At 48.2% G+C, this 12,345-nt stretch overlaps 1 protein-coding gene across 2 annotated transcripts; it reads right to left on the bottom strand.

The window, feature by feature from the left end:
* Positions 1 to 110: 110 nt before the first annotated feature.
* On the bottom strand, positions 111 to 11,012 carry DFL_006323 (uncharacterized protein; the record flags this gene model as incomplete). Of its 2 annotated transcripts, none has more annotated exons than XM_067635725.1 (12): positions 111 to 140; positions 240 to 318; positions 400 to 481; positions 600 to 773; positions 936 to 1,010; positions 1,088 to 1,164; positions 1,794 to 1,844; positions 1,903 to 2,003; positions 2,068 to 2,498; positions 2,557 to 6,196; positions 6,255 to 9,741; positions 9,799 to 11,012. In XM_067635725.1, the coding sequence occupies 12 exons, from the start codon at positions 11,010 to 11,012 to the stop codon at positions 111 to 113; spliced, it is 9,441 nt and encodes a 3,146-aa protein (XP_067490125.1). The 2 variants fall into 2 exon arrangements, with proteins under 2 accessions (XP_067490125.1, XP_067490124.1); XM_067635724.1 differs by having other exon boundaries at positions 1,903 to 2,000.
* Between the last annotated feature and the right edge of the window lie 1,333 nt (positions 11,013 to 12,345).

Genomic DNA, 12,345 nt, shown 5'->3' with positions numbered 1-12,345 from the left:
GCATGGTCCGAAATCCAAATCCAATTACTCAAGATACCTTTTCCGTTTGTCACTACTACCTTCAATTCTTACGAAACGCCGCTCCATTCTGATATATTCGTTTTACTAAATCAATACTCATCCCTCACGCTCCCCATCGGCTAGTACCACCACCCCCACCACCGCAGAACCCTCCGTTAGCCTTGGCCCTCTCACATGGATGCAACGCCGACCCCAACATTTTATAAAAAAACACCTACCGCAATTCTTGCCCCATCAATCTTGCTATCATCTAACGAGTCCTTCCTCTTCGTATTCTTTCCTTTCGCGAATAACGGTCTAAAATAAAACAGAGATCAACTTATTATACTATTACGTATATTGGAATGGTGTTAGCGAGATAATATGTATAAGGCATACTCCACATTCGTCGACCCGATAGTCTCATCCGTTCCCGTCGACCCGCCGGTATGGACTTGTGCGGCTGGGTGTTGATATTTCTCTAGCATGGATGGGATAAATCTCCCACATTAGTATACTAACCCACCTAGCCATTTCTCCCCTGTATGTTCAATCTTATATATACATAAGAACGGAATAAAAGGGTTATAAATGCATACTATCCTTCTTCAAAGCCCCAACCCGACTGCTATCCAAAACATAATCGTCACCCACACATCCGCCATCATGCACCGTAGGTGTATGATACTTTGTTGGCGAAGCCAAGGGTTCGATCTTTGAGCTAGCGATCGTTTCGTCGTCACCGCAGGAACTTCTTCTTCTTTGCATCTTTTCTTTTGTCAAGATAGTGGTTGGTTATAGAAGTAAGTATGATGTATCGGCTCGATATAGTCTGTTTACCGGAGACCCGAATAGTATAAACCAAAATATCGAATAAAACAGAAGGTTCAACTGACCCCCGGACAAAAAGGACTTCACTCCCTTCTTATACTAACCAAAAGGTCGAACATTGAACCCCTCTTTCTCCAACATGATAATAAACATATGATGCCATCCCTCGTCATAAACGTCTACACATAGTTAGCGATTTCAGCAAAAGATCGACCAACCCTCCATTACTTATGATAACAGGTATAAAATCACTAACAAAAATGTATCTTTGAATAAAACGAATGCGGCAGAATTACATCTAGTCTACATCCGCCTCCCCATCCGAGCAATTTCCTAGTTGGACAAGTTGGGCCTCGTTAGTGTGCGGCATTCGTGAAGATCCCCGCATGACGTCGACGGTTCGACAGTCACACCACTTTACCCCAGATTTTCAATCGGAAACCTTTCCCCTCCGTTTTTGTAGTACAAAATTTTCGGAATATAAAATATGAATCTTGTGAAACGGCCGTTAATGGTATAATATTAAGATAGAACCTAGAAGGTAGTCTGGTAAGATAATACAAAGGAAAACCGTAGGTAACAATAAAACCACCCTTGAAATCAAAGCAAATGGCAGGGAAAAGGACAAAAGGACGATAAAGACTAGGAAATAAATCAATTGCACACCCCAACAAAGAAAAACATATCAATCACCCACGATACCGAAATCCTTGAAAACCTCTAACGACTTTTTTTTTTGCGATTCCCGAACAGAAAACACGTATGCACCCCCAAACAGTAGTCGTAGCAACGCTAAAATCCAACAGTAGGAAGTATGTATATATGGTGAAACACCAATCGAACATGTACATATGAAGCGTATGGTTTTTTGGTTTTTTTTTTTTTTTAAAAAAAAAAAAAAAAAACTCCCAAAAAACCTGAGAAGCGCCTGAGCCTATGGATTACGGGTGATCCTTTTTTACCCCGATCCTAAGAGTTTCTTCCCGAGTAATAGTCTGCTCTTTTTCCGAATGCTATTATTATTCATGATTAGTACTTGATTTAAAAGCGCATGTGTATCTCATGCCTCACCTTTCTTCGGACTCTCCCGCAATCCCATCCCTCGTCCTCCTATCATTGGTCAAGATAGACAGATGTCTTCCAAGCGTATTGTGGAATATTCCGTGTTGCTGCTAGCACCACGTGCGAATATTAGCATCCTCTCATTATCCCGCCGTTCGGAACATAAAGACGTACCCCTCCATCCCCCTCTCTGGACCCAGGCGCCGAGCCGCTCCCATCATCAGTACTCTGCTCACTCGAGTTCCTATGGGCACTAGCGGAACTGTAAGACCGATCCGAGCGAACGCTACCCGCTCTGGTCCCAGAGCCAGATTGTGTGGAAGCTCGATGAGAAAGTGGTAATCCTGATGAGTTACTTCTGTCCCTCTTCGACGGCCCCGCTGTCTGATTGCTGCTGCTCACATTTCCTGATCGTACAGATTCTTCGTAAGAGCTTGGCAAGTACGATGAAACGTCGCTGTCGCTGACTAATGGAGTCGTGGCAGCACTCATAGAGCTGGCGACTAGATTCCGCAGATTGGCACCTTTGAGTAGGTTTGGTCGTCGATGGAACACCTTGTGCTCGATAATTGCGCCAGTGTGGGAAATTAAAGCACGAATGACATCTACCGGCCATAATTAGTCCACACATCTTTCCAAGAGGAGTATAAAAGCGCAACATACCTTTCTTCAACCTCACCAACAAATCCAAGTTACTCCACGTCTTATTCCTATACTCCAGCGTCGGCATCCGGAACACAAACTGATGAATATCCTCGATATTTCTGTCCCCTTTGCCCTTATAGCTCAGGCAAAGCACCACGCTAGGAATCTTGATATACGCTAGTGTCATATAATTCGACGCACGGCTGATCATCTGCGAAATCTCATCCGTCTTCTCCTTTTGCCCCTTTCCATCCGCTTGAGCCGTGATGCTGTTATTGCGGCCCCAGACGCCCGTCTTCTTGGCTCCCGCAGTCGTCGATGCGTGTTCCGAATTGCCAACGCTATTGACACGGATGAACACCGGCGAGGGCGGTCTGCCATTGGGAGCGCTGCCCTCAGAAGAGGTCCTCGGCGCACTATCATCGGTTGCTTTCTTTGCCAGTGAAGGTAAGGACTCGAACGATTGTTGCCGTTTCATCGTAAACCGCGGCTTCAGCGACCATTTATCCGAATCCACATGGGCAGTAGTGGGCCGTTTCAATCCACTAGAAGTATGTGGCCTCTTCTCCGAGGTCATGGTGGGTAGCAATCGATCACCTAGCATTCCGGCGTCTGGCTGTGGCTGTGGCGACTCCGATGGCAGTTTCTGCTCGAGTTGTGCCCGTATCGCGTTGTCAGAATCAGACTCAGAGTCACTACCATCTGGAATATTAGACAACGAAGGCTTCATCATAAACGGCGAGAACCCTTCTGACGAATTTGAATTCACTCCGGGGAATATGAACTCGAACAGCTTCTGACCAGCGTCGTAATCCAGCTGCACCAGTAACGGGAACAAATTGACTTCGAAGTGGTCCATCACAGGAATACCAGCGATAGCTTCAAGCATATACCAATACACCCGAAGAATTTTGTTCTGGTGTGCCTTGTTTGCCTCGAGTGTGCCCTCAAGGTACGGGGAAATCATCGCAGGGTAGGTCGCATCTGGCAACCGGTTGACACCCTGCAACATCTCAACCTCCACAGTGTTGAAGTTTGACCCGTCGCTGTTATCCGTTCGTTCGTAGCAGGCATTCGTCAGCTTGAGGTCCACGAACGGTTGATCCTTGTTAAGCAAGAGGTTTGCAATAATCTCGCCGGCACTGAGGTACCATCTGATCAACCCGGTTGTTTGCTGACGTTCGTCGTACTTGCGCTGCACGGACATGATAGATTTCATCGTGAAGAATAGCTCGTCTTCACAAGTAGCGAGGTCTTTCTCCAGGCACAATCGGTCGATCCATCCTTGCTTGTCGAGGTTCCTGGCATTGATCTGGAAATGTGTCTTGATTTCCTCCAACTGTTGAATCCGACCTTGAAGTGCGGTGATGATATTCTCCGCACCCTTAAGATCACTGAAATCCGAAGCCAAGATAATCTTTTCCAAGCGCTCATTCCTGCTCTTCTCCAACGGCTCAGAGTATAGCAATAGATCTAGAACAATAATATAGAGCGTGTAATACTCCGCCGAATTCGTGGACACCTCCATTCTGTCGAACGTCGCCCAAACATGATCCACCCTGGGTTCGTTCTCCACCAAACTAGCGTTGTGCTCTCCAGTGTCCAAACCCTCGTCCATCAACTTCAATCGCAAAGAGTTATGCTTATCCGCGCGCAATGTCGTCGAAGTCTTCTTAACCACACGCGAGAACCCATGAGGGTTAATATCAAACAACAACATGTTCTCCATAGGCACCCATGGCGGCCAAGACGTATTATTGACGCATCCGTACTGATTGTTTGAGTGCAGATTATGAAGAGGCGAAGTAAAGTCCTTATGTCGAGCCACAAATGCCTGCGCATTCTCCAGCTCCAAAGCGAAACGTCGTTGAACGAGACCAGAAACCGGGTCACTGATCCTCTCTTTGTCCATAACCGAGATAACGGTAAGCTGCATGCTCTGCGAGGTGACGAGAAGGGCTGAGCTCTTGTTCTTGTCGCTCTGCATCTGAATCTGCGGCGATATCAGACGCACATGATAGGAATTGAGAGGTATGTATTCCTCTGAAATACCCTTCTTGAGATCCGTAGGGTCTGCCGGCGCACCTCCCATCGACATCCTTCGGCTGCGTGGTCGCGAATCGTCATCCGCCGCCACAACCTTTGCTTTGTCGTTCAGCAGTGCCTCAATCCGCGACTGCACAACCACACTCTCCTCCGTATCCTGAGTCCCATTCTCCCAAACGCCCCTGAGACTCGCCCTATCTGGATCTAGCTCCTGACTCTGTTTCTTCTCCCTATCCATCTGCTGTTCATCAACCAGGTCAAGTATAAACTTCACCGCCCGTCTGGACATGTAGTACACAAAGCCCCTTCGCTGATTAACTTGATGTATATATCTTAATATCACATTCCTCAAATCATTGCTCCATTTCGCCTGCATGTTGTGAACGATGAAGCGGTTATTAAAGTCATCATCCCACTTCGTATACGGCTCCGCTGCATCCATCATTGGCACGTTGTCCTCCGACTTGCTGTCAATACTGGAACAATCGTCATCGATAGCGGATTCGTCGAGGTATTTAGACATATTGCGGAGCATGTTTTGCAGGAATTTGATCTTGTCCATGAGAACCGAACTTTGCTGGATGAGACGCTCTGACTCTTTCATAAGTTTTTGATTGTCTTTGTCTTGCTTTATGCTTTCGGCGAGGGTATCGAGGAGTTCTTTGTTCATGCGGAGCTGGGAATGGACCTTCTCCATACGCGATTGGATAAACTCGCACTGGATCTCTCTAGGGTCGTTGTTTTGGTTCATCATACAATCGTGCGTGGCTTCGTGTCCGAACGGACTCCTGCCCTTTCTACCCGTCGAGCCTTCACCGCTAGAATGATCCGTCTGTCTGAAGTATGTAAACCGTGGCGTAGATGCCAGCGGCATAATCTTTGTCGAAGGACTATACCTCGTCGGAAGAACCCAATCCAGCTCCACAAAGTCGTCGACATCAATCCAATCTGTGTCTCCATCCGAGATCGAAAAGTTCGAAGAGTCGCCCAAGGGTGCTGCATCGTCATTGATGGGCATATCGAAACCGGCCCAATCCTTCACGTCGTCTGAAGTTGAGCTCGCAATAGTGGCAGATACGGCTCTGATATCAGCGGTAGTAAAGTCTAGCTCGGCTTGGTTGATACTCATGTTGGTGCTTCTCCGATCAACATTGAAACCCTTGATCTTCATCACACTCTCTTCCTTCCTTTGATGAGCGTCGAGAGTGAAACGATGCAGCTTGACCTTGAGACCAGTAGCTGTAATCGTATCCGAGGGTGCTCCGCCACCGGCTTCGGCTTTATATTCTTCCGCATCCTTATGTCTATATATATGGCTCAAGTATAAGGGCGATAGGAGAAGCTTATACTTGATAGTTGCAAGATGCCTGCCGAACTTCTTTGTCGATTTTTCTATTCCTGGGAAGAGGCGGCCTTGTCGAATAGGGAGCGACATAACACCAGAGAACAATCCCACCCAGTCGTAGAAATGCGTGAACACTCTGGGCGTTAGATGAATGGTATTGTAAGCGGATGCCATTTTATTGCTCGCCCAATCATGATTTATTGGCGCCACCATTGATATTGAAAGATGTATATGGTGGCTCCGGAATCCCCTGAACGCATCGTATACCTTATACCACGTAGTTAGTGCAGGGTTCTATCATGAGAGGGTCCCAGTAGAGACTTACCTGATCCGAATTCTGCTGCAAAGCCTTCGCAGCCTCTGGCGTCCGTAGAGTGATCTTATAATGTGGTAAGAAGGCAAACGATCTCTGCCGGACAATCCAATCCGCCTCTTGACTGGTCTCCTGCTCGAATACTAGGCCTAGTTGCCATCTCACTCCGCCGGTAGCCTTTAATATGACCTTCTTAAAGATAGCTATTGTCTTGTTATAGCTATCGTTACTCATGAAACTCTGATCATCTTCTGTCGTTGTCGAGGTGTCTTCGAAGATCTGAAGAGCCTGCTGGCTAAAGTCTGGTATTGCGAGGAAATACTCTTTACTTTCGACGATAAGGAAGTTTAACGGTTTATCGTCGTTAGCAATGTAGCACCTGACATCTCCTCGCCAGCACTTCACGAAACCGGCGCCGTTGCCGGTGATAACGTAGGGGTCTCTTGAGCCCTTCAGGGTAACTTGGACATCTCCGTCGCCCTCCCACGCCCATCGGATGCGCGAGTGGATTGAAAGTCGGAGTTTATCCCAGAACCCGATCTTTTCAGACGGGTCTACATGTGGCTTTGTGAACGTTTCGAACACCATCATCATGTCTTGAATAGCAGGTTGGTATGATGTTCCCCAAGTAGCCCGTGTAGTATATGGGGTATTTATAGTGATATCGATGTCGGAATAGGTCTTGACGGGTGATACGGTTCGGTGGACATCAACCGCAAAACCCTTTTGTTTCTTACCCTCTCTATCCTCGGGCGGAACAATATCCACCTTGACGTGTAGCATCGAGTTCTTATCCCGTAACTCTTCTGCTATCACAAAGTCCGTTTCGAGTGACCAGGCAGGTATTCGGGGCGACAGCCCGGATTTCATCTGAGGAATATGTAGGAGGGGTAGAGGGTAGTCTCTCAAGTTGATTCGCGCCTCTCCCATGTTGAGTTTAATATGCATTGGGACAAGCAATGAGAACTTCGTATCTTCTGGCAAACCCTTCCCGACTTTATGCAAGAATTTCGGAAGATGTTCTAGCGGGAATGACGGCTTATCCAAGGTCAGATCGAAGTCAACGATGGAGGCAATCGCAAGAGCCGGTCGAGCCGGGACTTCCAATATCCTCTCCGTCTCCTCAACATCCGGTGGTAAATCGTCCTCGCCCAGAAACTTCCGCCGCATGGCCTGAATTCTCGAACGAGTTTTAGGGACCGCCATCTTCATCTTTCGGATCCAAACTTGCGAATTGTGTTCTTGCAACTTCCACCATGCCTTGTTGATAGATATGCTGGCTTCGCACGTGGGTCCTTGCGCATGTTCAAGATTGTACCGCATTTTCCGACGGCCTCTTGAGTCTGTGGTAGGAGACCCTTGATCGCCTTCAGCTCCATCCTTGTCGGTCAATACGCTACTAGCGTCAGAAGCATTGACTCCGTTGGGTGTAGGCTTGGCTAGGTGTGTCGTCCGAGTCGAATGCCGTCGATTTTTGGACTCAATAACCTTGGCAACTTTAGCATCATATGCCTCTTCTCGAGCAATCCGATTCTTCTGCTCGCTAAGACCAATCCTGTATATCATTGACAGCTTGCTCTCGAAGAGGTCATCTTCTAATTCAAATTGAAGCGCTTTCGCTTTGATCGATATCCTCGGGAGAATCTTCGCTTCCTCGGGTTTCTTCTCCAGGGGAAATTCGTTTGTCCCGGATTTGAACCGGCGAAAGAGCTGCTGGGATGCTTTGACGGCGTTTACTAGATTATCCGTGACCGTATAAAGAACAAGTTGGTGGGGAATCGCAATCCGTATCGCCTCCATCGTCAGGTCAAGCGACTTGCGCTTCGCAAACACTTTATGATTTTCGTATCGACCTTCTCGCATATCACCTCGGAAATGCTTGGCACTAATGACCCTCGCCCAGCAGTTACCAAGTTTAGGGCTAGTAACATAGAACCTGATGTTACGTGCTTTGAGGTAGGGGAATCCCCAGCGTTGTCTTCCGGCATCGAGATGGTAGATATCCAACATCACCTTGGGATTCTTCGCAAAGTCTCCTTTGATCTTGACGTGTCGGATTCGAATGTCCACACTGACAAATTCCTCCTGCTTCATCGGGCTCTCTACTATATCTAGCCCACCGAACGTTGGGCTTGGGAGGAATTGTTCTGTAGGTGAATTGAAACGCTTCGTACTCTTGACGGCACGGAAATCCCCAAAGGCATCTTTCAATACTTGAGCCGCAATCAAGACGGAATAATGACGGAGTAGCGAGTAGTGCAGGAAAAAGGTTTTAGTATGCGATGTGACGAGAAGGGTCGGGCCATCCTGGTCTGTGACGGACGAGAGTGCTACTTCGAAGTGCGGTAAAGCGCACATCGGGTCTGCATCCCAAGTTTCCGCCGAGTCAACGGCAAATCCCTCAAGTCCATGGATATGGAATGATAGTCTCCGGCCGTCTGTTGGGTTTTTCGACGGCCGAGGCCCTTGAAGTGGTATTTTTTCATCCATACCAATAGCCCTAGACGTCCTCCGCTTAGGATGACTCTTTTCTCGAGATTTGCTGATGACCTGGGACTTGTATTCTAGGGACCAGGAGTCCACCTGAACCGCTGCACCGCGTACGTCTTCCGATATTTGCTCGTCCTTCCCAGCTACTTCGAAGCTGAAGTCTTTGCCATCGACCTTGAATTGAACGAGCCATTCTGGAACACTTCTTAAAAACGATGGTCGTTCGCCGAAGGGATTCGGCGACGGCTTTTCGGGGACAAAATCTCGTTGGAACTGTTTCACCATCTGCTTGATACCTTGAACGATCTCCGTACGAACCATTCGGGTCGTACATGATGCGATCTCGCAGGTACCCGCAAGGCGAACCTCGGGCGACGCGTCGAGCTGCGCCTTGACCTCAAGAGTTTCGAGTTGGAAAAGGTCGTGTCTTTCACCTCCCGCAGCACGATAGAAGAGAAGCGAGCTTGCAATACGTAGCGAAGTGGTCAAAACGTAATGGTTCTGACTTGTCGTTACATGGGAAGATTCAATTTCGTGGGATGACGAGGAGATGCTGAATATCAACATGTCGGTGAGTGGAGGATTCTTAGGGTTAGATTTGTCGAAGGCTGGTAGCAAAACTCTGACAACCGGTTCGTGGACGGAGAACTTGATGTTCGTCTTAGGTAGCAGGCGAGATATCAACTGTTGTGGGCCACCGAAGGTGTGATTTCGGGGTTTACTCTTCCTTTGCTTGAAGAGATTAACAACTGTGGGAAGATGTTTGGGCTCGAGGTCAACTGACGGAGACGTTATGACGATGCTCGCGTTCACAACGTTCGAGTTACGGTCTGCCTCAGGGCACTCAGCAAGCTCGATGATTTTTGAAGGGAGAGTCATTTTTGAGGTCATAGTGACCATAGGGACGTAGAGTAGCTGGTCCACCCTCCCCGTTTGGTCGTCAATCTTGAATGCCAGAGAGATGGCAGCAAGCAGCGCTTGGTGTGCAATATCATTTGGAGAGAAGTCCCTGTTAAACGTTATTAGCAAAATGTATTCAGCAACCAGGCAGAGTTAAAATCCTTACATTCGATGTGCTGGGCTGTCTTGTTCTAGCTTGTGGAGATCTAAGCCCAACTCCTTGAGCGACATTGTCGCAATAAGAGGCTTCCCAGAGGGCTTGATATCATTGGCAACTTTCGATACCTCCAGAATCGCCACGGTCGCTTGGACTTCATGCAAACCGCTTATGATAGAAGAAAAGATTTCTTTGGATTCGGTGACGATCTCGACCAATCGCTCCGTCCGGCTCCCCGGCATTGACATCTCACCCATAATGGAGCCGAGCGAGAGATTCCGTTTATGATGGAGCGGCCGCTGAGGTTTCCTCTGATTCTGAATATTTTCCCGGAAGCTGGCTATCTCATCCAAGGGTATCCGTAGTTTTCCTACCTTCATATCGACGGACACATCTTTGAGAACTTGGTCATTTTCCTCCAGCACGCCGCCAATATTTAAGTTGATAGTATCGCTAAGCAGAACCGGCTTCCCGCCATGAGGGGTCAGAAGGATGCTTCGGCAAGCAATCACACATTCGAAAGGATGCCGTCCAGGATCCGCTCCTTCGGTTCCGTCGCAAGAATTGTAGTTGCCGTGCGATCTAGAGTCCTTCCGAGCGATTATCGATGCCCCGACAGCTCCAATTTGGATCTTCCCGGCCTGGCGAACTTCGAATGTGGTATTGTTGAAGATGACGTCGACCATTCTGATCCAGCCTACGAACCGTCGGAATAGGTGTAATATCTTCCGGCAGCGTTCCACTAGCCTTTTCGTTTCTTCCACCTGTCTCTTCGTCCGTCGTTTGAACATATCGTCCCCACCATCTTTCAAGAATTCCAGCAGATCCTCGGAGCTTCGGACGGGTTTGGCCTTAGGGTCGATGCTCTCTTCCTCCTCGTGGGGTTTACCGTTCGCTAGATTTCCATGTTTTGGAGGTATATCGAGTTTCGGCTTCGGATTGAAAGATATCGTCGAATCTCTTATAACAAGGCTGATCCATGTCGGCTGCGCAAAAGTGGGTCTGTGGAGCAGGATACCGGCCCTAACAATGTTGAAGTCGATACCACCGCTGGAGAACTGTATTCCTCGAATGGACAGGTATCCGAATCGCTGTATCGAAACGCCGGTTATGATACGTAGTACGGCGAAGAATAGGAAGGAACATAGGTAGAATACGACTACCACGCCGAGCAGAGAGGATAACGTCAGGGATGAAGTAAACATGGCGGCCCGTTCCATCATAGTTTAAAGGTTGTGTTGGTGACTATACGTTATCTGGAGGTCGTGTGATAAGCACCCACTCCGGTCCCCGTCGAAAGGCAACGGCACGGGCCGTCAGAGGACTGGAGGGTATCGCGATTCGAAAGTACAGTAAGATCGAGTGTACGGGTTGGACCAGACCGAACTGAATACGGATCGGATCGGATTGGACTAGGACCTGAGTCAGGGTGCCAAATGAGGGTGCCGACCTGCGAAATAGCTCGCGTTGTGCCACCAAATCTACGGAGTCGATTGGACCTGGTCATCGAATCGGGATCAAGATCGAGTCGAGGTTGATGGGGGGGGGTTTTGTATTTTTTTTGTTTTTCTGGAAATCGTGGCGATAGGGAAAGGATAGTTTTAGTATACAGTGCTCTGATATATGTCAAGCACAGCCCTATAGCAGTACTGGTCTGGTCGATACATGTATTTATACGTGCAGACCACAAGAAACTCGAATTCGAACCGGACAAAGGATAAAGATGACTGAAATGGCTAAGAAAATGAGAGGGATTCAGAAGAAGGTCCCGCCAGGTCCAGTAGTAAAGTAGTATAGCACCAGGAACGTTAACATGGTCATCTGGATCTGGTTAAAGGGTGGGACGGTCTCGGACTAGCAACTCTACTCGACAGATCACTAGTCTCCACGCATTGCCGCACACACCGTCGACAACCACTCCAAATACCTAAGGGAGTAGTATTAGCAGCAGCAGTGGTAGTAGTGGTCGTAGTAGTCGTAAGGGGGGGTGTACCTTAGACATAGGTACTTGGTACTTAGTTAAGAGTAGTGGAAGAAGAATAGGGATAATGAAATCGATAGATTAAGTATATAAAAGAGGAAGTGTCCTTTGTCAGCACGGAGAATTGCTAGCTGCGAACACCCCGGTCTGTTAATATAAGTGAGAGGTTCTTCTTATTGGAATCCCCTGAATGACATCGAGCCGGGGGGAGGGACACGCTTATATGCTTGTCTTATCTCATCCCGCAGCCCGACGGCTGCGACACTCGCTGACCACCAATAGAGGATTTTGTATGGCAGTGCAATGTCCAGTCCTTCCCCGGTATCAACCCTCTCTGACACTCTCTGTTGACACCGGTGGTAGTTATCCGTATAGAGAACGAGTACTACTATATAACGCCCTCCGTACTCCGTGCTGCGTACACAGGACTGAATAATAGAGTAAACCCCGGGATGTACCGGGAAGACTCGGGGATACCGGGGATACCGGGCACCGTGATCGGACATGCGTTTGCCCCACCAAACCCAAATCCAACGCAAAAAAAGAGAGAGCATCCCTTCACAGGACGAAAATAA

Source organism: Arthrobotrys flagrans (assembly GCF_004000055.1).
Source record: "Arthrobotrys flagrans strain CBS H-5679 chromosome Unknown unitig_9, whole genome shotgun sequence".
NCBI lineage: Eukaryota > Fungi > Ascomycota > Orbiliomycetes > Orbiliales > Orbiliaceae > Arthrobotrys > Arthrobotrys flagrans.
This window is presented reverse-complemented; position numbering and strand designations above follow the sequence as displayed.